The sequence below is a fragment of the Chamaea fasciata genome, unplaced genomic scaffold (assembly GCF_029207755.1).
Source record: "Chamaea fasciata isolate MVZ Bird 193981 ecotype frontalis unplaced genomic scaffold, bChaFas1.0.hap1 SCAF_5, whole genome shotgun sequence".
NCBI classification, from domain to species: domain Eukaryota; kingdom Metazoa; phylum Chordata; class Aves; order Passeriformes; family Sylviidae; genus Chamaea; species Chamaea fasciata.
The window spans coordinates 12,742,229-12,768,735 of record NW_027094090.1 but is presented as its reverse complement, the minus strand read 5'-3'; the positions used below and the strand labels follow the sequence as shown (position 1 = coordinate 12,768,735).

The following is a 26,507-nucleotide window of genomic DNA, read 5'->3' as shown; positions in this document are numbered from 1 at the left end:
TAACCCACTCTGTTAATGAAAAGTTTTAAAATCTGTGCTAGGTTTTAATGAACCTAGTCTTGATGCACTGACTCCTCCATCCTCTGGAAATGGAATCAAGACAGCCTCAGATGCAAACATTTGCATTATAGCTATGTAAAGCTATTCTATCCTGAAGGACTAAGAAGTGTTTTCTCAGTAATTATTCTGGGTTTCTTGAAAAACAGATGGAAAAGCCATCATCAAATATCCCTGCTTGGATGTCATATTCCTTGTCAAAATGTTTGCAGACTGGGGCCAGTGGTTGATTTGTACACCTTCCCACTCATTTCCCCTGCAGATTTAGTTGGGCTGTCACTCTGCAGTGAGTATTTGGGACAAGAATGCCCAGGGTACCATTGCATGGCTGGCAAGCTGGTATTGGCCTTCTCATCCTCTTTTTGCTGGACTGCTTTTGACTTATTTCTAAGGATGGGGTGCTGAAATTGTCTCTTTCTGATAGAAATTTATTTTGCAGAATTCTGTGATGATGACCTGTCATTTGACATCCTTGAACTTGCAATCTGAACCATACAGCTTTGAACTGTATTTCAGTAAAAGCAACTATAGACTAGCTCAGTGTCTTGTGAAAAACACTCTGAAAGTGATGTTTTTTGGTGTGAGATTGCCGAATATGTCGAGAAAGGATCTTCTACCTTTTTCTGAAATACAAAATAAAAAGAGGTTAGGGGTTAGTATGAATTTAGGCTGCACTCTGAAGTGCAAGTCATAGAAGACTTACCAAAAAAAATGAAAGACTGATAAGTTATTAAAGTTTCAGGAAGTGTTTCAGAGGTAAAATTTTAAAATATTACTGAGATTCAGTGTGGATTTTTGGGCACAGTTTGACTGAAACTAAAATTGAAATATTTGAAGTCATTTAGTTCAGAGGAGCAGATGCTGATCTGTTGGTGTATTTCACTAACAGGTAATGGTGCCACTTTAACTTCATTTATCACCCTGCTGTTATCCATGTAGAGAAAGGTGTTTTAAAAAAAAAAGAAAAACATGAACAAAAACTCAAAACCAGACCCCAAATAAACAAACAAAAATCTCGGTTTCAAAAATTCAAACTCTTTTTAGGTTGTTGTCTGGTTTTCTAATTAGTAGTTATTTCTGAATTAATTTTCTTAAATTAATTTTCTTAAATTAATTTTCTTAAATTTATATATGTTGCCATTTCTAACAGGACCAGATTCTAGTCTCCATAGCATATTGAGAGGTATCTTTCTGTGTGCATGTTTTTACATACTTTTTTTTTTTCTGCCTGCTCACCTTTCATAAATGTTTCCTGAAATGGAGTATAAATGAACTGTAGGAGCTTCATCATCCTATTGTGAACATTCTAAAACATGCCACTATGAAAAACAGAATATGCCGGCAATATATTTATGTTCTCTGAAAAGTTCTGAATTCAGACTCCAGCTAGTAGTGAGTTTAAAAAAACACATGAGATGTGGTAGCTGGGATATTTTTTGAAAGGCATAGCTAGAGAATATGAAGAACCAGGTTGATCTGTTTTAATAATTGAAGAGTGCTGGATGTGTTGTTGACCATCTGTGACCTACATAAAATGAACTAGTGTTCCATGTTCTAGATATCTGGGCAAGAAACATGAAAGACAACGTCAAAAGAGAAAGTAATGAATTATATACATAAAAAACCCCTGGTGTAGTAGACAGAGACAGTAAACAGATTGACTCAAGAGATTACCACACAGACATGAGAAGAAAACTGAAGATTGTTGTTATAAAACGATCTTTTCCAGCCTTTTTTATTTATTACTAGCATATGGCCTAGGAAGACTTTTTGCAACAGATATCTTCTAGTGTGGAATGGCCTCTAATGGATGTATGACACTGATGGTGTAGAGAAAAGCTTTTTAATAATTTGTGTGACTGTAGTGCTTGTGAAAGATGCTAGACTGACAGTCTAGAAGACTGAGAGTCTGAAGTAATCTGTTCTGATTCACTGAACAGGTATAGCAGAGGCATCAGTGGCACAAAATCTCTGTATTGCTTTTTAATTATATCTTGAAAAATCAACCTTTTGTTTTGAGCTGGCTGACTCTTAGTTAACAGTGACAGAGAGTTGCTGTTAACCCTAGTACTTAGCTCTTACAAATGAGCTTTTGACATAGAGAAGCTTTCTGTTTAAATTAACAACTTCTGTTATAAAATGTGATGGGCTTCCAGTAGAAGTAGTGAAGGGGGAAGGGTGGCTAACGGGGAACACATGGTGACTGGAGCTGTTGCACAGTAGGTTGGTCTGCTGGTCATCATTAGCCTGCCTTTTTCCTTCCCTCCTAGACAAATCATTGAGACTTTGCTGGTTTTAACCTTGAAGTAGGCATTTTGTGGGACTAGCCTGTGGAATGCTATTTGATCTGTTGATTTTACATGTTTTCCATGCAGTTGTGACCAGAACCAGACCGTCTCTTAATGACTTGGAGAAATGAAAAGGTACAGGTTGAGATTTGACATGGCAGAATCTCCATAGCAGTAAAGAAATCTACTTTTATCCATGATTAGATTAACATTCAAACCAAAATCTTCTTCTCCTCTCCCATATCAAAAATAGCCAAAATTTTAATTCTACTCAGCATCTGGAATTCCCTAGAGTGAGCCAGACTCCAGTCCAATTTGCTGTCTCCATCTGGCTCAGGTGTAGCTTTTGTAACTTTACATTGTGCACAGGGGATAGCTCAGTGGGGTGGAGTGATGAGGAAGAAAGGTAGCAAGCAGGATAGGGAGTCATCAATATGACAGGAGATAAAAAGTAATGCTTGAAGTTCTCATATAATTTTCTTGTGAGTGAAAATATTTTTGCAGATACTAGAAAAGACAAATGCAAAGAAGAAAGGTTAATTATCTGTACTCCAAAACCCTAAGGTATTTCAGGCTGATTGCCCAAAATAGATGGTACCTTAAACCTGGAAAAAGACCCAAACGTAAAAATGAGTAATGTAAACAATTTATTAGGCACTTATATTGTATTTTTAATAAGCTGAAATGCTGGTCTCTAGTGCAGGTAATTTCATTTTTTTTCTGTGATGGTTTGACATAAACAGAGAAGAGATTTGAGTCTGATGTTTTATTAAAACAAACAAAAGAAAAAAAATAAACACAAAAACCTACACACATCAGTGAAAAGTCAAGATAAAGTGGTAAATGCAAGCTGGCATGCATAAGTGGATATGACCTGAAATAAAGCTGTTCAGAGAAAGGAAAATAATTGCAAAGCAGTAACACTTAAAAGAAGATATAGGCATGAAGACTGGCAAAAATTAAAGGCTAGAAGGGAATGGCTTGTGAAGAAAGATTAAAGGAAATGAACACATGTAATTATTACTTATAGCTATCTGTGTGCTTGGTGATGTTCTGATGAAGAGAGATGATCCCTATACTAATTTGGCTAAATAACTACCAGGGGATGATGAAAATGTCTGAAGGTATTTATAGTCTTCAAGTGCCAAGAAAGGATTCATTTAGAAGAGTTCAAAAAAGGTCTAAGTAGGAGTAATGAAATAAGATGAGGGGAATCTTAGCTTTGAATACTATAAAAAAACCTTCTTTTGGACATGCTAAAGTGTGTGATAGTCTTCCCTGAAATTTTAGTGCAATGCCCCACTGCTTGAGCTATTTCAAATGACAGTAGACAAAGCATTCAGATATAAACTTGAAAGAAGGAAAAAGAATTTTGCATTGGTGGGAGGAGAGTGAAGATGACTTAATAGATATTTTCCATCTTTAATTTCTATGGTCTCACATGGTATAAATTAACAAAATAAGACTCATGGTATACTACTGAAACATAATTTATGTAAATTTGCTTTAGAATAGGCATTAACCTTGATCCTTACTTCAATTCTGCATTAAGCCTTGCCTTTGATACAGTAATCTTAATTAAAACTGAATATTTCATGATTTAACTCCCTCTGCCTCATGAGCAGAACAATATTGTTATCTGTGTTACCTATAAAAGTGCAATCCATATAGAGTATCAATTGCATCAGATGATAGGTTTGCTTAAGGTCATTTTCATATGAATAAAAGTACTGATAAAGAACAGTTTCATTTGTTTAAAAATCATTAACTCTTATTTTACAACCAAATGTTAAAAAGCTAGTTAAATCATTTTTCATGCATGTTGAATTAGGAAATGTTGACCGAATAAATACTAAATTCTTTTGGGGAAAAATACCCCCACAACCTGCGTGAATGAGGAAAAAAGTAACTATTGGCAGATGTGATGTGTGTCAAGTGTGTCATCATGTAACTGTCAATCACTGTCATCTTCATAATACTTTTAACTGGATTAGGTTAGGTAGTAAGAGAAAAGAAATCCTACTATGTTCTAAAAGGAACAGGCAGGAATTTGAAATGGGCATGAAAATTTGCCTGTTTTTTTTAATTTTTGGAGGGTTTTTTATTGTTGATATTGGGGAGGTTGTTTGTTTGTTTGTTTTATGTTTATTTGTTTTGCCATGATGTTAGAACAAATGAAGGCTGTTCTGGATAAATACTGGAAGTTCAGCTTCATCTTCAGGTTGCTCACTGCTTATAAATGGAGACATTTGTAAAATGACATTTTACAGTTTGAAAAAATGTGCAGGTGTTGTCTTAGTTATAATCTTCATTGTAATCTACAATCGTCTTAGTAATAATCTACAGTAGAAGTTCAAGGAAAGAGGATGTAATATCAAGTGACAACACTTAATAAATAATATATATATAACTTAGTCTTAAAATGTAGAAGGCAAGCAAGCTTTTGAGTATCTGTATTGAAAAAGGCTATCTTTTTCTTAATTCTTTAATTCTTTTTCTTCATCTTTAATTCTTTGTTGAATTTAAGGTGTCAGACTAAATGTTTTGGATAAAAAAAGCAGCTGTGATAAATCTTGATATCTGGACTGCTTCTTTACTGAGTAGCTGACTTCAATGATGATTTCATATGTGTCACTGGAATCTTTGGTTATGTAAGATATTTAGTGCACCCAGTGTAGGTCATCAATCTTTTTCTTCCAAATATAAGTCTAGCCTCTTGGTTAAATAGTATTTGTCAGTCACTTTCATCAGCTTTTGAGATATTTTTCCCTCATTCCAGTTTTTTCTTTGTTGGCTCTAAATATCAAGTTGCAGCTGTGGTACATTGGACATCCATAAACATTGCGTATATACTGTTACCTTTACTTCCCATTCAGGGCACAAGAAACATAGCAGTGTGCATTTATTGTGAATAATTGTCACATAAATTAATTGATAGTGTATTTTTGGGCACAGCAACCTTCTCATCAGTTCATTACTTTATTGGTTTCAACACTTACAGAGAACCCAGGGAACAAATTTGTAAAGTTGAATGCATTTATTTGCTGGAGGAAAAAATAGAAAGTGAATAGTTGTTAATGTAATTTTTACATTTCTGGTCCTCCCGTTAGATCTTTATAGGAGAATGTAACACCTGATCACACTGAAGAAAATGAAACTCTTTGGCTTTGTAGCACCATTTCCCTGCTATTTTGCCTGTGTGTCATCTGTGGCATTCTCAAGTGCAGCTTTTAATGGCCACAAGGAACACGGGAGCTATGGGTTGTGTGTAGGTCCCTAGCACAGAGGATGTCGTGTGACTGGTTCCAGGGAGCCCAAAGGGTTAAATGCAGTTAAGCTTTTCCTCAGCTTTCTGGGAACCTGGCAGTGGCTTTCTTTCACTTGCTTTGTAACAGGAGGAACAATACCTGAATTCAGCCTTGGGTTGTATTGGAGAGGGGGAAGGATTCAGGTTATAGTGTCAGAGGCAGCAGTTGCACTTCGGCAGTACCAGCAACTGCTTCACCCTCTGGCTGAAAAAAGGGGAATGTTAACAAGGCAAGTCTCAGATAAGCCCATATGTATGTAGGGTTTTGTTGTTATTTAATCCATTTCTCTCTGCTTGTGGTTTTCTTTTTAGCTAAATTAATCATGCTGTTTTGAATAGGCTGCATTCTGCCACTGGGAACTGTAACTCAGGCACTGGCTGGTGATGAGCCAGCCTAAAAGCAGGGGACACAGTTTTTCTGTGGTTTGCACTCGGGTAGGAGTTTGAGAGTCTTGTCACTTGGAAGAAAATAAGAATTTAGAAACTGAAAGTTGAATCCTGAGCCTAGATAATGATGACGAAAAGTAACGTCTGAAAATTCTTACAGTAAGGTATCATTCTATTAGTCAACTGAATGGAAATTATGTTTCTGAATTAATGTTTAACAGTATATTTGTGAAGGAGGTGGTCCTGAACATGTTTAAGGCTACTGACTGTGTTTCATCCATGATTTCTTCAATGTGCTACTGTTATTAAAGACCACCAAGATGGTTTGGTCAGAGGAGGCTGCATGGGAATCTCATGATTGATTCAATTTTCTGGATTTTCTAATTTCCTTTAGAGAAGGATTTGGGTTATATCTCAAGAAACAAGACAAACACAAAAAAAATCCCACCAAGAAACCAACTTGTCCTAAGGATAAACATGTTGGTGTTTGGTTTCTGAGTTACACATTTCTCCACATCCAAACATTGTTTTGTCTGGAGCAGGAAGATGCAGCAGGAGTAGTCGAGGAGAGCTCTGTTAAGGCTGCCTCACCTAAGTGCTCAGTACGTTTGAATGTGATGATCCTTAGGACCCAACCAAGACCCAGGCACAGGGTGTAGAGCATCTTAGGTTGAGAAGTGGAGGAGCAGGAGGCATGTAGAGTATAAGGGGATATAATGAGCTACAGCAAGGAGTTGCTGCTCTCCTCCAAGGCGATAGGCACAAACTGAAACACAGGAAATGCTTTCTTACTGTGAGGTGACTTGAATGCTGGCACAGGTTGCCCAGAATGGTGGAAAAATCCCCATCCTCAGAGATACTCAAAAGCTATCTGGACGTGGTTCTGGGCAGCCTGGTTGAGATGGCCCTGCTTGAACAGGAGGTTGGACCCAGTGACCTCCAGAGATCCCTCCCACCTCAACCAGTCTGTGATTCTGAGTTGTGAGGAAGATGGAAAAGCTGAGGTTGACATGAACAGAGGGTGTTTGAGATTTTTGCGTTGGGAAAAACTTATGAATAGAAGTCTTTCTCACAAAAAAATTCATGTTTTAATCTATTAAAGATTAAAGATCTTATCACATGTTTAATTAAGCTAAACATTTTTAAAAAACTGAACTTTTGTACACTGAAATACACAGCTTTTTAATATACCAGATTTTAATAAAATATTTTTAAAAGATTCAAGGAAGGCTCTGAGGAGGGCTTCTGGCCAGAGAGTCTGTTATGTCAGATACTGTCTCAATTGATAATGTATATTTTTTTGTAACATGCTGTTGGTTTTTATGAACTTGTTTCAAGTCCTGTCATAAGGCTTTCAGAACACACCACTGCAGGAAAACAGTGCTTTAGCATGTTTAGCAGAAGCATTTAGCAATGTTTCTGTTTTTAATGGCTTTAGTTTTTCATGAAGTAGTAACTTCATCATGCACTTCAGGCAAAAAGTATGATTTGAGGATACAGTACTGCAATGATCGTTATTAATTTGAAACACAACAAGCTTTAAATAAAACTTTTCAACTAGCACATGGGCTAAGGCTTCCTGTCAGCAACTAGCTAACCAGTTCATATACAGGAAGAATAAACAGCAGCATGATGGCTTATATTGGGTGAATTTGTCCTAATTGTTTAGTGGCTTGTTAATGTGTCCAGCTAATTCCAAAATGGACAGTTACTTTTTCTTATTTAACAAAAACAACAAAAATGTCTGCACTGCATTTGTATGATTTATATTTGAACTGGAAAAAAAACGTTTCCATACAAAAACTACTGGCAAATGCAAAATCTAAATTATTGTTAAAAGAGACATTAATTACATCACTTTTGCAGTTGTAAGACTCTTGGGATTTAACTGTTCAACTGCTGTATGGGAAACATGCATCTCTAGTAGTATTTGGTTTAGGAACTGAAGTCTTTGTACTGATTGTTGAGGGCTTCAGAGGAAGGGAGAAGGCACCTAAGAGTAGCCTTCTTTATATGGAATTGTGAGTTTTACCAGTTCAACTACTGGAATTATACTTTTATATCTTATATATTTTTATGTTAGAACTTCATGGGAAGGTATTAAATATACTCAGCAGTACAGGTGTGTATTTATGAAGAACATACCATTGCAGCCTATGTTTCAGAAAGAATTCTCTACCAAGTTGTTATATATGGATGATTTGGAGAGTTTCAGTTCCATGAAGAAGACAGCTTAGTTACTTAAGATTTTGCACAGCCTGTATTGTGTGTGTGCATTAATGTGTATAGGCATAAAGTCTTTCTAGTACCTGAAGATAATCTTCTAAGAGATAGCCAAAATTAGCTGCATTCTTCATTGCTGAAATTGGTTGAGTATAGTTTTGTTTCTACACTTAAACTCTCTTAGTTGTTTAGTACTGTAAACAAAACAAAAAAAAAAAAAGCAAGGAAGGTGGTGACAAGATCACCTTTTTAAACAGCACTTCTAAGTCACGTGTTTAAAGTGATCTTTTAAAAACATGAATTTTATGCCTCCCAAATGCATCCTCCAACTGTGAACACTAGATTAAATTCTTTCTTTAACATTTCATGTGAGAGAGGCAGATGCACTGCAAATGCAGTAAAAAGATCAAAACAGGAGGTAGAATCAGAATAATTTATCCAACTAATATATACATGTGATTAGTTTTATCTCATAGGCTGCAGGATAATACTGCTATTTTTTGTTAAATAGAGTTTTGTGGAAGTCCTTGCCTGCTTTCCTAAGAATGTGATTTTCTTGACAGAATCACATGTTTGTTGATATCTCTGAGTATCTACATGGTGTTTTGTTTCTGAGAAAACTTAAGTTTTGTATAATACATATTCACTCCTTGAAAAACCTCCCCCACTGCTTCTAAAATGTCAAAGCTGAGCACGGGGATTTAGCCATACAAGTTCTATTGAGATTAATTGGATTTGTATGGCTAAATCCATGCAGTTCTGCTGAAAATATTGCTGTCCCTTGTATATAAAATATAAATATATGTTTACAAATACAATATCACAAGATGTATTGGACAGAACAGTAAAATCAGGTTTAATTTATGTTTGGAGAGGAGTAACTTTTGGTTTTCTATAAACTAAGAGTTCCTGTTTAAGTATACTGAGTGAATACTAAGCATGTGCTGTGCTTGCCTTAGGGCTTCATTTTTTTTAAATGCGTAAAGCATTTACATAGGAGTCTTCTGTACTTCACTCAGGAGGGGGAAGAGCATTTCTGATTCATTAATCCCTTTTTCTTTTTCTAAGTAACTGGGTCCTTCACATCATGCACTCAAGAGGTGTAAAATATACAAAGAAATGGGAGGGACAGGCAAAATGATGCCTGGCTTGCTACAAGGTATAAATTCAAAATCTATTTCTCTTTGCAAGAAGAAAAATAGCGAGGGGAAAAAAGGGCAGCACTAAATTTACTGCATGTGCTTGCATGATATGCAGGTTTGGGATAATTATTTTCTCTCTTGTTCAATAAAGTGAGTTGTTACCATGGTAACATTTATATTGCACAATTTCTCTGTTATAAAATAAATGAGAACAGTTTTAGAGTCAGAAAAGTCTTTGTATGGAACCTTTTCCTTTTCTGTATTTTTAAGTGCAGAATTGTGTCTTAAAATTTTCTAGAGATGACAAAGTTTTGATGCACTTTCCAGATAAAATTAGTCAGCTTTTAACAGTACATAGTGCTTCTGCAGGATAAGATGTGAAAGATCTGGTTGTAAAATTGAGCTCAGCCATCAGGCAGATGCAGACTGCCTGGCAGCTCAGAGGAATGGTCTGCATGTCCTGATCCAATAACCAGCTCCTGGCAGTGACACCTTGCCTATATTACTGTGTCACCTTGGACAAGATGTGTTGAGAACTTCTTAGAAAGCGAGTCTGGGTCTTCAGTGGTGTAAGGGCAGGTGCCCCGGGTGGGTGTTCAGAACCAGATCATACCCTACAGAACGTTTTGGTCTCTGCTGCTTGCGCCGCTCTTACGGGAGAATAGCAGACTGATAGCACCGCTTCCTGACCAGTTGGTTCTTTGATAGGGTAGTTTCTTAATGTTTACTGACTACAATGCAAAACCTGCAGTGGACATTGTAAAATATCCTTGAGCAATACTTCTGTTTCTGCTTACCGAAGAAATTGCAGAAGATAACCATGGGAGCCCATTATGTAAAGCGTATGTGAAAGGCTTCCAAGAGGTGGGAAAATGTTTGGATAAAACAGTTGATTGGAATGACAAGTAGCTTTTCATCAGAACCTAATAGAGTCTTTGCCAATCATAACTGCTTCTCTTTGTTCAGTTTTGTTTTTCTCCTGTATTTTCTCACTACAGTAGGCATTTTAGTATGAGGTGACTTTTTAATCTGTTTAGATCAAAAGACTTCATTGCTTTCTTGATTCTGTCCTGTTTTTTTCACACCTTTCTATTGATCTCTTGTATGGATTTTTCAGTTTGGTGATCAGTATAGTACTTTTGGGGTGTTAAGCCATTTTAAAGTGATGTAAATTTAATATTCTAAACATCCAGTTTTATAAATACTGAATATTATTGAAAAGTCTTGACAAAGTCTTGACTATTCACAAAATAGAGTGGCTATCACAACTATCAACTGCAAAAAGAAATAAGTTCATTAGTCATGGAAACATGAGAAATTGTTCCTTGACTACATTGTATTCCATTATATGTTCCCCGACTCCACAGGATATCTTATGGAGGTTCTTTAATGCTTTTCAAATCATAGAATCCTTAAACTTGGAAAAGACCTCCAACTCATCCAGTCCAAGCTTTGAACACCACCATGACAACTAAACTGTAGCACTAAGTGCCATGTCCAGTCATTTCTTGGGCACTTCCAGGGATGGTGATTCAACACACCTTCCTGGCCAGCCTATGCCAATAGCTGACCACCTTTTTCAGTGAAGAAATTCTTCTTGATGTCCAACCTGGATGCCCCCGCTGGTGCAACGTGAGGCCATTTCCTTTTGTCCTCTCCCTGGCTGCCTGGGAGAAGAGGCCAATCCCCACATGGCTTCAAACTCCTTTCTGGCAGTTGTACAAAGTGAAAAGGTCCCCACTGAGACTCAGCAGCCAGGAAGGTGGCTGCGCGCTCGTACACGTTTTTCTACAGGAAATGCTGTACAAAGTGCCCTGCCATGTCCTGCTATGCCACATCCTGTCTGTCCTGTTTGCCCACCCTTTTCACTGTGCTCCCTAGAGCTATTCAAATCTCCCTCAGGTGCTCTGGTGACATGGCTCCCCATGTCAGCCTCTCTCACAGGAGCTGCCAGGTCCTGATGGATCTCTCTGCTCTCTCTTGGGTTTCCCTGACTCTGAGAAGCCCCTGCCAAGATCCTTGGAGTGTTTTGCCCCAGAAGTTACTGTAGTCATAGGTGATATCACCACATACCTTCCCAACTCCACTCCCAAATAACATGGAAATTGCCTTATGCAGCATGTCACTATTTTAGACTCTGCCCTGTAAATGATTTGCAATTATGTAGCAGCAGTATAGCCAATGTTTGCTAACTACACAAATTTTAACACATTGTACATAAGCAAGATGTTTTTAGGACTCCTTGGAGTGGTTGTGTCTTTGAATGTTTCTGTCTATCAAAATACACAGAGTTATCCTTGGATGCTATAAAGGCAGGAGAAATATTAACTGGCTGCATACTGTTATTAAGAAATGTTTCTCCTTAGCAGTTATTCCCTTCCCACATATCCTTTGTCTAATCCATTGACCAGCCTTGTTGGTAGGTGTGGCAGCACACTGGTTCACTAGTTCCTTAGTTGCCTTGGTTGGTTTTTTACCCAACACACATGCTTGCCAGACAGGAGTGTCAGAAACTGTTTTTTTCCAAATTAGAAAAGCTAAGTGCTACATGGCATAAATAGCAGAATTTCACCATTGCACTAAAGGGTGACAGAAACTACATAAAAAAACAAGTGTCATCTTAGAAGAACACAGTTTTTTGATTTACATGGTGATATTTCATGCTGTTTATCTGATAAAACCAAGTATAATTGAATAAGAGATGGAAAACTGGTAGTTTTGACCACTTTGTAGATCTGTGCAAGGGATATAAGGATATTTATAGATATCTTTTGAAGTTGCATCTAATGTATTTAATGGGTCATTGAACCTAGATTTTTAATATTTTATGACTTTCCAATTCATGGTTGGCTGAAAGCTTTGCTTTCTCTAGAAATGGATGTTATGAATTTATAGCCTGTATTGCAGCATATCTAAATGAATACATTTCTTTAATGAAAACAACACTTCTCACTGTGGATTACAACCATCACCTTGTGCTAGTACCATAGGGCTTGTTTTATTTGTTTCCAAGTATCTAGAGGGCTTCTTGAGTGACAGTCTCCATCCTGGTCTTTCCCTTCCTTCTGGTGAGAACAAAATGCCGTAGATTTACTGATTAAGAGTAAAGTATTCTCCATGAGACTATTTGTTTTCCTGGCAAGCTCAGAGAGGGAAGATTCCAGATTTCCTACCCGCTCAGAGTGATTTTCACGAGTCTTCTCTTCCCTTGTGCTGTGTGGTGACAGTTGGCCAACCTGGAACTGAAATTTTCATTCATCCTTGGTGTTTAGTCTGTTCTCCTGAACAGTATCTGTAAACAAAGGTTCAGGAATATGTTAAACTTAAATGTCCTGATTTTGTTAGGGAAGTGTTCCAAACAGAAGTGTAACAGTTCCTCTCAGTTGCTGTTGTACAAGAACTTTGTAGCTCTTGGTTTATCTATGCTCCAACATCCTCTACCAAATCAAATTCTAATTACTGTCTTATATGAAAGTAAATCAAGTATTCGAGGTTTTTTCTTTTCCTCTGTTGGATGGCATGAAATCTAGCATGACTGCCATATATTGCTGAGAGCTAGGCAGTTTTGTTATTTCTTATCTCTTGATGTGCAGCCTTATAATAAATTTCTCCTCCAGTGTGTTGATGAGTGCATTAACGTCACAAATCAGCAATCTTTTTTAGCTCCAGTTTGACAATATAAGAGGAGCATGAAATGTCATGTTTCAACCGGTCAGATCCCTATGTGTGAACAATTTTATACCTAATTACTGAAGTCTCTGAAGTTAAGAACACTAGTACCCAGTATGTCAGGTAATTTTTTCTTCCTTACAATTTTTTTACGCACTTCCCTAAGCATCCTTTGCTGGTACTTTCAAGATGCAGCAGATTGGGCCAGGGAGGATCCTTGTTTTGTACCAGTATGTTGTTCTTTTGCACTTAAGCAATTGATACAAGTTGTTTCTATTTTTGTTTTTGTTACTATTTATTCCTATTGTAGAACCACTACAATTTACAGGGTTTTCTACTCTCAGTGAATGTGGAGCTGATTGCAGTCTTCTGCAGTGTATCTCGTGAGTATTTGAGAAGCAGCATGCTACTGTGGAGTGTCTCTAAAGATCTGTTTTAACAATTTCAAGATTTAAAATCAATGTATTTTTAAATTGTTGTTTTTCAGAGCAGTCTTCCATTTGGGACTACAGTGTATTTTACCATTTTTCTGTACTTGTGGTTGAAATGCCTGAGATCTGTATTTCAGAAGTATTTGGGTCAAATACTCCTGGAGTGGTTATTTTAATGAAAGAAATCTTAATATCTTGTTTCTTGATAAAATATTTGGATCAATACTCTTTAAACACTTATTTATCATAATCAGCAAAAATATACTGTAGTTAAGACACTTTTTTTCTTCTAGAAAGCAAGGTAGTTTAGACTTAGGAGATACTCCCAAACAGCTGATTCTGAGCAATCTCTTTTAATTTCACTATTTCTGCTCTTGCCAAGTACAAAAGACCAATTTTTATCCTCAGGACAGGTTTGAAATCCTAATTGCTTGAATTATTTTTTAATGCAAAACTGTATTTACAAATAGAACTTCTTCATATAGAAGTAAGAGGCTGGGAGCTCTGTACACAGTTCTATAATTTACTGAAATAGCATTAAAAATTTAGGGGCCTTCTGTAAATATATCAAATCCTATCAGTATCACAGGTACTGGGTAGTATTGTAATGTTACGATTTTTCTATTCTTAACAGAACTTGACTTGTAATATCTAGAAATGTTGCCATTGTAGGACAGATGTAATAAATGAAGGGGGGGAAAAAAGGCCAAATTTTCAGATTTGAAGAATTAAATTTATATGCTTGGTCAGTTGCACAAAGGTTTGTGTCTGGAAAACAGTTTTTGTGTTGCTTTCCTTAGCTTGTAAAATAGTGCCTAAAAAAGACCTTTGATGCAAAAATGAATGAAGGTATGGCAGAAGGATACTTCTGTTGGCTATTGCTTCTGCCTTGAAAACTAGCCAGCTTTTGTCTGGTGTCCACTTTGTGAAGCTACCTGACTTAAGTAATCAAATTAACTGTAAACATCATTCCCCAAATGTTCCTTTGACCATCTGTTAGCATCTTCGGTTTCTCAGATTTTGGAAGTATGAACTAGAAGGGGGAGTACTTTTGAATTAGCTGTCTGTAACTTGTATCTGTAGTCCTTCTACTTAAGAGTTATGTGTTTCCTGGTTGTTATGGAGTAAATTAGATGTACACATCTTCAACAGATTGCAGATGCATTCAAATCTTGGGTTTGAGTATCAAAATTAATTCCTCTCATCACTTCCAGGGGTCTTAACAAAATTCTGAAAATATTTCCAAATAATCTTCAGGTACAGAAAATAATTTGATCCTTTTAGAAAATACCACATTAAGCAAATTTCTAGTGTGCCTTTCATGCCTTTATGAAGTACTTTAATTGATCCTCAAAGTGAGGGAACTGACTCAGAATACTGATTTATCCATGCATCACTCTGTAGAGTTTTTATACTTCTTTTTAAAGTTGATGAGCAGAGCGAGGCAAAGAGTGTTGTGAACTGCCTTTTATTTTCTTTCTTATTAGGCAAATTGATTAATGCTAAAGTAAATGTGCTGAGAGAGAAAAAAAAGGAGCTTTTCCTTAATTTCTATATTGAATAAAAATAATGAAGAGAAAGCAAATTCATTAACACTTTGAAAGATTCCTTTAATAATAGTTCCTAAATGAATAAATTATTGAACTGCTTTTAAAAAGTGGTGTTACTGTAGCAATTTGTGGGCAAGGCTAATCTGTACAAATGCTTTTGAGATATTAGGAAGGTTTTCAGGAGATGGTGGGGGAAGCTGGATTTTCAGCAAGTGGGTTTTTTTTGTTTTTATAAAGACTGCAAAGTATGGAGAGAATACAGTATTTAATAGTGAGAGAGCCCTTTCAGAGGCCCAAGAGAAGATTAAAAGGTGAAACGGAGTGGTAGGATGTAGGAGATGCAGATGATACACCTTATCTTTGATAAATGCATCACAGCAGACACATAAAGTCAGGTTGAAAGTGGGCTTACCCACTGTTTTACTTCTGAGACAGTAAGCTCTCTGACTACTTCTAAGTAATATCAAATGAGCAGGAAAAATTTAACACCAGAAAGCAGACGAGGAGCATAGTCTGTGTATGTTACAACTTCTTATTACCTGCGACTTAAAAGTTTGCCACAGAGGTGATGTTCTTTGCATTCAGCAGCCCATGGTTTTATTTGCTTCCATGAACGTGCCCAGTGGCTAGACTCTCTACCACTCCAAACTCTCTACCACTGCGCCGACTTTTCAGAGGCAAAGTGTGTTACAGATTAACTACAACTTTGCATGAAGAATACTTCCTTCTGGATTTCTTATTTGCTTTTTTAAAATTGCCTTTTTAGTTTCCAGGGATGGTTCTTGGATCTTGATTCAGTGTCCTCATTTTAGAAAAAATACAGTATGTTTTGTTTCTGTTGCTTTTTTAAATAGCAATTTTGGGAAGAGAATATGTGAGGAGTAGAGATAATGAGAAAGTACAGAGAAGAGTTGAAAGGAAGCTGCACTGATGAGTCAAGATTTGCAGCTAGAGAGAGTCACTAATCAAACCCTAGAATACGGACTGCTAATTGAGGAGAAAATATTCTAAAATATGAATAGAGCAAGGGTAGGAAGTGTCTTCTTGAAATAGAAAAATACATTTGCTTCTCTTGAGATTGAAGAGAAAAGCCACAAGGGAAGCCAGTTGCAGGAGAATGGTCTAGAGATAAGACAGCTTCTAGTATGCAGAAAGGTGTCCTGTGGTCTCAAAGACAGGAGAGAGTGGAGTGGTGTAGAAAAAGGAGGGGGAAAGGAAAAAGGCAAAATATGCACATTTATCCCTTGATTAAGTGAATGAAATTGCCACTGTTTCTTGTCAAGCATCATTTTGTGTAAATGGGACACAAAAGATAAGACCAAGTAGAGTAAGGCAGAGGTAGTGAACAGTGATTATACAATGGAGAAAATGTTGTGTGAGAAGGGTTCTAATGACCTCTAGAGTAAAAACCAGAAGAATTTTTCTAGTAAAATTTAATGTTATATCCCTTGGGCCTTGTAAACTTTTCTGTTCTGAAGAGACACAAGAACAATCTTTTAGGTGGTGAGTATGATACAAGCTGAATGGGTTTGACAGCAAGAAATTCAAGGTCATGTACTTGAGGGTAAATAAACATTTCTTCTGGATTGTCTTTTAGAGACTAAAGGAAGTTTTGGCTGTCTTAGTAAATGACTGAATCACTGATATGATAAAGCTTTGAAAAAGTGAATAGAGTCACTTGTTTGAATCTGTAAATCACATAGATTTGCCTTCAGTGAAATGAAATCAAGGTCCTGGAGACTCAGCATGAGATAATGAAATAATACTTATGTGACAGAAACATAAAACCGCCAAACTAATCTGGGACAAAGAAAGACATCAAATGCAAACATTCATGAAGCATGTTGTAATGAATGTTTACCTGCAGGCTTGGAGGCTCTAAGTAATCTGGAGGGCTGTCCCTCCTGCTGTATTTTTTTCATGCATTAAAAGCCTTGTACAAAACGTAATTGAGTTTCAAAACCTGGTTATTTTGTACAAGCATTCAGAAAAATCTTGATTTATTTTTTATAATTTTTATAAAAACAATTTTTTGTCAATTGCTGTCTTAAATACATACAGTTGTAATGTTCTGTGGTTATCTTTCTGTGTGAGCTTTTCAAACAAGGCTGACATATGAGCATACTCTGGCTATAATTTTCATTGAAATGATTTTGAGCAGGTTTTTTTTTTTGCTCACATAATTTGTACTAAGGTCATTGAATTTAACTCCAGGAGAGTATTGCACAGTCGTTTTGACTGAAATGTGTTTTGTAAATGGTGTGAGGTGTTCCAAGTGCCTTGTTGCATAGCAGAGGTTTTTTCATGAGCCTAAAAGTGACAGCTGGCAGTGGTAGGTTTTGATCAAGTGCAAGGCTTTGAGAGCCACGGGATGATGGTGCTGCAAAGCACCATTCATTTGACTGTCAAAGAACGTAATACCCTTGTCTGATGGTGCTGAGTATGCAAAGTTCTTAGTTTCTTGATACATTTGATGTTCAGAACCTGTGTGTGACAGTAAGCCAGACTGAAGTGTTAAAATTTATTTTACATTTTGGACCGGATAATTGAATATTATAAACTGTGGAGAGGGAAAAAACCACACAGATCACCTAGTGTATTTCTGCCAGTTTGAAATTGTTCCTCCTTTCATTAATATTTTTCCAGTCCAGTTTAAAATGTACACTTGGTGAGATTTCAGTCACATCTCTGAAGAAACAGCTTCCTCTCCACCCCAAATCATCAGCATCATTGTCTGTTTAGTTTTATCCTATGGATTTGTGATATGTCCCAGACTTTTTCCAGACTCTTTCCTAGGTAGTCTGTCATTACCCAAATTAACGATGCGTTTCCCTGTGTCATGGGTTCTAATCTGCTCATGTTTTGTACCTCAGTGATTATTTTCTGGCTTCTTATGGTGTCCTTGGGAAGAGCCTGGCCTTTCTCAGCAGACAGCCCTTGCTTCTGGAATTCTTCTCACTTCCACAGAGCCATGTGCTCACAAAGCCAGTCTTTGTGTCTGCTTGGGGAATGAGGCAAGGCCCATCTGTTAGTCCAGGCTGATAGGAAAAAAGCTGCCTTGAAGGATGGCTTGTGGGTTGCTTGTTTGTTCCAGAGGTTTCAATGTCCATGTTTGACCAATGAATCTCCTGAAGCAATCTGAGTGGTTTTTTCCTTCTGGGCACAATTGTCTGCTGTGTTTTTATGATTATTCTCACCCTGGATGCAAGATTTCAGCAGCATTGAAATGCTGGTTTCTCACACAAATACATTTCAAAGCAAGTTCCGTCATCACTTGTTTTTAAACATACTGGTAAAACCTGTTTCTCTGCATCTTTCAGATCACTACATTTGGGGTTTTTTTCAGATTTTCTTGTTATTTCTGTAGAAAATTTCATTTAATTTTTAACTTTTGCTAGTATTAAATCATCACCAGACCTAACTTGCGCTCTAGCTGCTTCTGAAGCTGAACTATTTTGCATAAAATTGCAGTCTCTCTGGGCCTACCTAGGACATTCACCCGGTAAAGAAGAATACAGTGGAATGAAGTGGGTTTAAGATAGTGTATTTGCAGCATAATTTTAAAATTCACCATTATTCATGTCCTGTTAACTCGTAAATTCCAGGTGCCACCTATAACTTAAGCATTGAAAAACAACTGCTGCTTCAAAAGTTCAGGTACTGGAAGGCTTTGGAGGCAGTATGTTCTTAAATTAAGACACATCAAAAGTTTGAAACACAGATGGGAAAAATATGAATGCAATGCCAAACTAATTGTACTTCTTAGCCAAAAATACACCACTGCTTTTGAAATATTTTTAACTTTTTTTTTTTTTTTTAAATATCATGGGTACAGTGGCTCTATTTCATTATCACAAAAGCTTGAGAAGAAACATCTGGCAAGAACAGACTAGAAACAAGCTAGAAAAACTGTGTGGGTGATATAAGAAAGAGTATTTATTGAGAATCTTTTGAACAAAAGAAATTACAGTGGGAAGAAATATTCTACAGGTATTTGTAAAATTACTTAAATTGGTGATGATTTAATACTGTACATGGCTTTTTCTTCCTCCTTACTTTGCTCCCACCCTATTATCTGTCAGACATTCAGTACAGGTGCTCAAGCCTCTTGTGTCAGAAGGGATTTGGACCTTTTGTGTCCCAGAAGACTTCTGAACCATTTGGTGAAGACACTCATCTTTTATTTATTGGGTCTAGGTTCAGCACAGAATATTAGAGAAACTTAATAATTCCACATCTACCACAATTCAGTCTTTTCTATCAATGTATTGCACAAAATAGGTGTCTTGTCCATTTCTGTGGCTAACAGCAGCAAACTCCTCTGCTATATTGTATAAAGCAAGAAAAAATTAAGAAGTCATTGCTTTTTGAACTCCCTTGCTGGTTTTGATTTTCCCTGAACCCACTGAAAAAGTTCTGCAAACAAAGCTCCAGGCTGCTGCCCCCTCAGCAGGCAGGCTTTTGACTTGTCCTTAGGAGATATCTGCCTTTCTCCATGTACAGGCCAGACATCTGTAACTATTACATGTTAATTTCTACTCCAAAGACTAAGAAGTTAGGTATTTTAGCTTCTAACACTTAGCTGTCTGTAGGAAAGCTGGTCCTTACTTACTCCCCTTAGATATATATTCTTTCTCTTTGTCTCTACTGAGCCTCTTAGGAGATAAAACTATTTCTTGCCTGCATGAATTGAAAATGGCATTACTCTCTACAGCTGTCTTTTTAACTGGTCTCAGGGTCAGGACTTGCTGTTTCTGCACTTGCTCCCCTGTGATGATATTTATTTAGTGTTGCAAAAGAAATAAGTTAAAAGATTGCAGTTTCCTGAGTAAGTTTGCTACTCTGATGATCAGTTGCTTCATTTATCTTGGAATATTGTATATCGAATCTGAGTTAATTTCTTTAGTGAAGAACATTAATGAAACCTAGTGTCCAGTCTGATGCTAATTCAGATTTCTTGAATCATCCTTTAGTAAGGAGTTTTACGTTGCTGACCTTGTGTTACTCACAGAGCATTTGGTGCTAGTTGGAAAAGAAAATATACAATTTGTTGAAGTATTATTGCTGCAACATTCGTAATGTAGCAGCAAGGTCACTTTTATATCCCAGATAAAACTGAGATGGGTCTGACTCCAAACTGTGCAGACTTCCTGTGATCATAAGGAGCTTTAAGGACCCCTCCTGCTATTCCTTCACTGGTGATTTCTGCATGTGAGACCAACTGCAAGTGTGTAGTGCAGAAGTGGTTTGCCAGTATTGATGCACCTGGGTGCAATTGTTACAGCCAATTCCTCCATAATGAGTATAGACTTTGTTGAATGAAGAATGGAGAAAAATGTATTCTCATGAGTATTTTAAGAATATAAAACCTAACAAGTTTGAGGTTTATCCCAATTCAGTGATACGTGCAAAGTGATTCATGAACTGGAGTTTGAGCCATTTGCTATATGCTGAGTTCAATTCTCTTAAATTTTGTCAATGTTAAAATTTGCTAAATCATGTAATTTATAGATCTGAATTAAGTAAATGGAATTTGTCTTTGTGACTATGTGTAGACCAGCACTCCTTAAAGAAACTCCAAAGAGTTTGCAGAATTTTGGCATCCAAACTATTGTTGTCTCAAGCCGTATGAAAGAAAGTTAAGTGCAGGCTGTTAAAAAATTGCCTCATTCTTGGGTACCATATTTTTTTTTCTATTCTCCACAGGTAGGTGTCATTTTTTTCTATTATATCATTCCTACATCCTACAAGCACTGTCACAGATTTGAAAACCAAGTGTACTTTCAGCAAAAGAGTGGGGTTATTACTGAGTTAGGACTATTTTTTTATTGATACTGGTAAAAATTTGCTGATGCTTTTTATAGCAATTGCTTCCTTGAACGTTTGAATTGACACTTTCTTTCCTTATGCATTTATTCTTGAGAAATTCCTTGCTGCCCTGTTATCATTACTCAGAAGTAGGTAATGGTTGGCTGGTTTTTTGAAACCGAAACCTGTGGCCAGATACTAGTTTGTCACAGAATGTAACCTCATTGCCCTGAATTGTCAGTGGTACCTATTGCAAAGGTCAGGGAAAATTTTTCTTTTCTGCTTTTACCTCTTTCTTTCCCTGGTATCTGGGAGGAGATAGGGAGACAGTGGAATCACTAGTGTCTCTTCCTGAGTCAGAATGGGCTGGTTGTTTTCAGTGGTGGCACCCCATGACTGCACTTCAGTGGTACCACAGCCATCACTGGAGGAGCAAAGTGAATAAGTATGCCGGTGCATTGCTATTTTGGTAAAATAATCAATGGCTCTGTCAAGACACCATATGTGTGTTTGCAGGCAAATTTCTCTCCATTCAGGCCCTGCTCTTTTTAAGCATTCAATCATCCAGCCTTTTCTTTCCAACCTCCAAATTCCTTTTTATCTGGAGTAGAGAGATACATCCATCTGTTCAAAACATGATATGATCTGGTCCAGGAGTATCCAAATTTGAGTGGCAAAGTTCAAAAGGTGATCTTCAGGGATAAAGGAAAGAAAATCCTAGTCTCTCTTGATTGTCAGGCAGAGATTTGGAAAATGCTCAGCTCATGCCTGTTATTCCTGTTCCTCTGATCAAAACTCCAGGATAACTTTTTGATACGAAGGATGAAGGGTTTAGCCTGGATCTATCACTGCTAGTGCTGAAAATGTAATGGCAAGATGTAGGTACATTCCTGGGTTTTCTAGCTGCAGAGCTATGTGGAAATGAGGATGAACGATGAGCAAGTAGGAGTGACTTTCCAGAGAGAAACGGGAGTTATGCCAAATGTAAAAAAACACAAAACAAAACCAAAAAACCAACAAAAAAACCACAAAAAAACAACAAAGCAAAACCAAAAATTGGCCACTGGTATTCATGTTAACAAAAATGACTAACATTGCTAGTGTCTCTTGTCCATAGATCACCTCTCTTGTGACACTTCAGCTGTTATCCATGGTTGGCCAGAATGACCAGCTTGATGGGCCACGATACAAATGTACTGTATCTCTGGACTTCATCAGAGCTATTGCCCGGTAAGCCTGTTGGAGTTCATTACTGTTGCATGTGCTGACTTGAAAGAGACTTCAAACCAAGTATTTGCTCAGTCTATAGCTTTTTGCAGACCAGAATAGAAAACCTGTGGTTGTTTTTTAAGAATGACTGAAAAAGTCATGTTATTTATGAGAAATGTTGTACCCCAGGTAAGTATAGTGCTGTTCTTGTTTTCAAAAAGGGAAATGTTACAGTGGCATACTGTCTTTGTGCTTAATAAAGGTCAGGGACTTCATGTGAAAATACTGCTCTAAAATGTCAGTCCATTTCACTACCAGAAGCACATTATGGTGTTTGAATCTGAAATTATATTTGGTTCTTAACAGTGTTGTTGTGCATATGATATAAAAACTACATAGATTATAAGAATTCTTGCACAGACTGTCTTATGTGATCTGTTATTGATGCAAGCTAATTCAGTAAGTGGATGTAGGTACATCAGCATCTTTGTTCGTCCAGAGCCTTCAGTTGTAAAGTCTAAGGACAGTTTGAGATCCATCAGGAGAGATGGCAATAATTTGCTGACAGAAATACATGCAGTACAAAGGCAACAATCAGGCTTATAGCTCAAATTTTATCTGTCGCTGCCACCTTATTAGCGAGTCTTGGATAAACAGTCTATAACCAGAACAGAGCCCAGAAATTACATGTGTCAAGAGGGAGAAATGTTCTTGAGGCCAATTCTTCTCTGTAATGTGAGACTTCAGAGAAACCTGAGGTGTAGGCTGTATTCCATAACCTCAGTGCACGTGTTGCTCTCCTGAGCTATTAAATGTCCAGTAGCCTTGTCAGTAAATGCAACAGATAGGCTAATTTCAATTTTCAGTTGGACAGGCCATAGAATGCAACTTTGTCTGGCTCAGGTCTGGCCAGACCACACTGCCAGGACCTCCACAGCTTTGCTATGGCAGTTTGCTATTCCCAGCAGTAAAGTCACTTGTGAGTGATGCCCTGAAAAAGCTCCCCCTGGAACCAAGCACAGCAGACCATCTGCTCAGCAACATGGATCATTGTGTATACAGTTATACATTGGATGTATCCTTGAATTGGGATACTTTGACAGCCCTTTCCTTGCAACTTTGACATCCTTAGAAGTTTCAATGACTGCATTAAAGTTGCTGGAAGGTGGAGAAGGCCAGAAAACAGGACCAAAACTTGTGCCATGCAGCTCATGCTTACTGGAGAAAGTAGATGTCAGAGACACTGTCACTTCAAACCTCAGTGCATGGTACAGTGTTTTAGCTTGCTTTCCTTTAGGTCTGATTTGTGGTATGTATATATATATATATATATATATATATATATATATGTATATATATATATATATATATATGTATGTATGTATGTATGTATATACATATATATGTATCCAAACTGACTTTTCCTACATGTTATGAGAAAGAAAGCAGTTCTTTTTTCTCACCCTCCAAGTAGTTTGCAGGTCTTTATTTGCTGCCTAGATAGGGCTATTTAAATTTGGTGGATAGAATTTAAAGTTGGCCTGTTCTGCTTTTCTCCTGTTTCTCCCTTTTCTTTAATCTTGCTTTGTTCGTTTGTTACAATTTTTGTTAAAATACACTTCTCAGCCCATGGTAATTATTAAATTTTAAAGGAGGATGATCTGTAAAAAGACAAGGTTTCATAAATTCATTATAAATGAGCTTCTGTCTTCCCTGGGTGGGGCTACTAGCTATAGGATGAAGGGCTGATCTTCTGTGGTTTAAAAAATTTCATTTTCTATCTGTGCAGTAGTTCTGGTTGTATTTGTCACGCAGAACTACTTTGCAATTTCAGCCAAAATGCGTACCAAGTAAGCAGCCCATCTTCTGATTCTTCTTTCTCTGTTACTGCAATAGTAATAAAATAAGTTTGTTAGTCCCTAAAACCTTCAGATACCTCAGCCTTGTTTCCATCTCAGCCTTGTTACTCCAGCATATTTCCTAATGGAAGGCTGAGGAGTGCAAAGAATGGGACAGAAAAGGATCCTCCCTCCCCACCCCCATTCAAGCTGTTCAGATTGTCATTTCATTTTCTGTGTTTTTTAAGCAAAAGTGAAGTTTGCACTAAAAAAAAGGCCACCTGTTTTTGAAAAGAGTAAAAAACTTATGTCTCTTCCTGATGGCTTTTAACATGGGAACTGCTGAAGTTCACAGTCTCTCTTTATTGCCATGGAACCTCATGTCTGGCTCTATTCTGTGGCATATCCTCAGTCTTTGAGGAAACATCTCTGGTTTTTACTACATAGTAGTTAAACATTTAGCTGAAGATAAAGTTAGATATTTCTTTGTTAGAAATAATTTCTGTTTTAAGAATTTCAAACCTAAGTCCATAAATTTTCTTCAGCTGAAGTAGGGCTCTCTTAGTGTTTATTGAATATAATGGATCTTTTCAGAGAGTCTGTAATAAACCCAGTTGTTATGACAGGACAATTCTGTTTCATTTAGTTGATAAGGTCAGCGTTTGTTAGTGTGTATGGTTTTGTTTCTGTGGAAAAGCTTGTAATTAAAGCACTTTTTTTGAATGACACAATGTCGTGCAAGTCTCAACAGTGGCAATTAATGTCTTTAAATTTGTCACTAGGTTAATAAATAGACTCCAACAGAGTATTTCCTGTTATGTATCTTGGGGATTTCTAAACTTTTTCTCTGTCCAAAATGATGTTTCATAAAAACTTTTTGAAAAGTGGGTTACAGGCTGATGCATGAACAGAGAATATTAAATGATTATAGTCCAACAAATAAGAATTCAGCTAGCTAATCTCACTTAGTATTGTTAGCTGGTTTTTTTGCATCATTGAAAACTAAAAAAAAAACCTTTTAATTTTATACTTGTCATTATATGCTGTAATTTGCATTATTTATTCAAACAGTAAACCCTAAAGTCTGAGTGTTGGATTGTATAGAATAATGAGTTTAGAGACAAAAAAAAATAATTATATGTTTTATTCTACTGCTGTTTCATTTTGCCTGCCATTAAAGTACAAAAGTGTACATTAAAATCTTCTATCCCATTGATTGGCATTCTTGGATTTTTCAAATTTAGCTATGAACATGGGTCAACTTCTGTCAAGACTGAAAGAACGCAGGCTCCAAATGAGTACAGATGAAGGAGTTACGTAGTACATATTTAAACAGGTGGTTTGGGAGATGAACAAAACATTCAATAGCATAAAAGGTTGTTGCTTTGCATCACCAACTAGAACATCAAGTTTGCCATACAAAAATATAATCTTAGGAACATTGTGGTATTTTTACTATTTCGTTATTGAAATAAGAGTCTTCCTTTCTTTACTAGGAAGTTGCTATATTTCTTTTCTAGAATTTTACAAAGTTTAAATAATCAGAAGAGAGGTATTGTAAATAATGAGAGAAGTGAAATATTCATTAATCCTTGCTTGCATTTCTTTTGGGGAATTGCTTGGTTTTGATTGTGCAGAATGTCCTGCATGTGCTGTCTTCCAAACAGGTTAAAGTCTTAGCACTGTTAAGATGATTGCTCTAATATACTGTGTTTTTGTTTATAGGACCGTGAACTTCGACATAATAAAGTACTTGTACGATTTCTTGTGAAAACAAGCTTCACAGCCATATGGACACTGTGACAATGACTAAGGCAAGCTGTGTTCATCTCTCTACTTAGCTGGCCAGAAAGAAGAGTATTTTGGCTCTTTTGGATTTGTCTAAACAGGTGCTGGCCCAGCATGGAACCTGATGAAAATACTCTGATTGGTCTGGGTGGATCTGAGCAGAGGACTATTTACCAGGGACCCTGGAGTATTTGGAAGCAATGTGTTAATTATAAACAGCAGGGTTTGAGCACAATCTGTTCTACTCTTAATGATGTTATCTTAACACTGAAATTGCCTGAAACCCATTTACTTAGGACTGCATTTTGCTCTATGAACTCTCCCCAGTGCTTTGAACATGGCAGCAGCCGTTGTTTGTATGCCCAGTCTTTTCACTTCCTCTCCACAGGAATCTTTGCAATTGCCTGCCAAAGCAGCTTTTCCTGAGGCCACCATTTTAGGAGAATGGAGTAGCAAAGTATAATAAACATAAGAACATATTTAAAAATCAGACTGGTACAAATTCTTCTTTCTCTTCAGTAGTATGTAGCCAGACTGTTACCCTGTTATATGGAGATCACGATGATAGGAAACTCCCAATTAGTCACCATACTGTCTTTTACAGACCGTTCATAAATGTTGACTATGAATGTATTTTTACGAAGCTGTTTTAAAAAAATAATTGATTCTTTAAGTTCTATCCCTATGTCAAACTTGAAATGTTTTATTTTTGCTTCAACATTCTATAGTACTTTTATGCTCATCCAGTTACATGAAGTGCTAATTATGGTGCCATGTGGAATGAATGTACTTCTAACATACACACCATGT

The 26,507-nt window shown here is 36.9% G+C and overlaps 1 protein-coding gene across 3 annotated transcripts in view; it reads left to right on the top strand.

Moving 5' to 3' along the window:
* Positions 1 to 26,187, top strand: part of ORC5 (origin recognition complex subunit 5) — a 64,144-nt gene extending 37,957 nt beyond the window's left edge. For all 3 annotated transcript variants that reach the window (XM_066182845.1, XM_066182844.1, XM_066182843.1), the window contains exons 14-15: positions 21,980 to 22,092; positions 25,635 to 26,187. In XM_066182845.1, coding sequence (XP_066038942.1) covers positions 21,980 to 22,092; positions 25,635 to 25,680 — 159 coding nt within the window. In that variant the 3' untranslated portion in view covers positions 25,681 to 26,187. The remainder of the gene's footprint in view (positions 1 to 21,979; positions 22,093 to 25,634) is intronic.
* Positions 26,188 to 26,507: the final 320 nt, after the last annotated feature.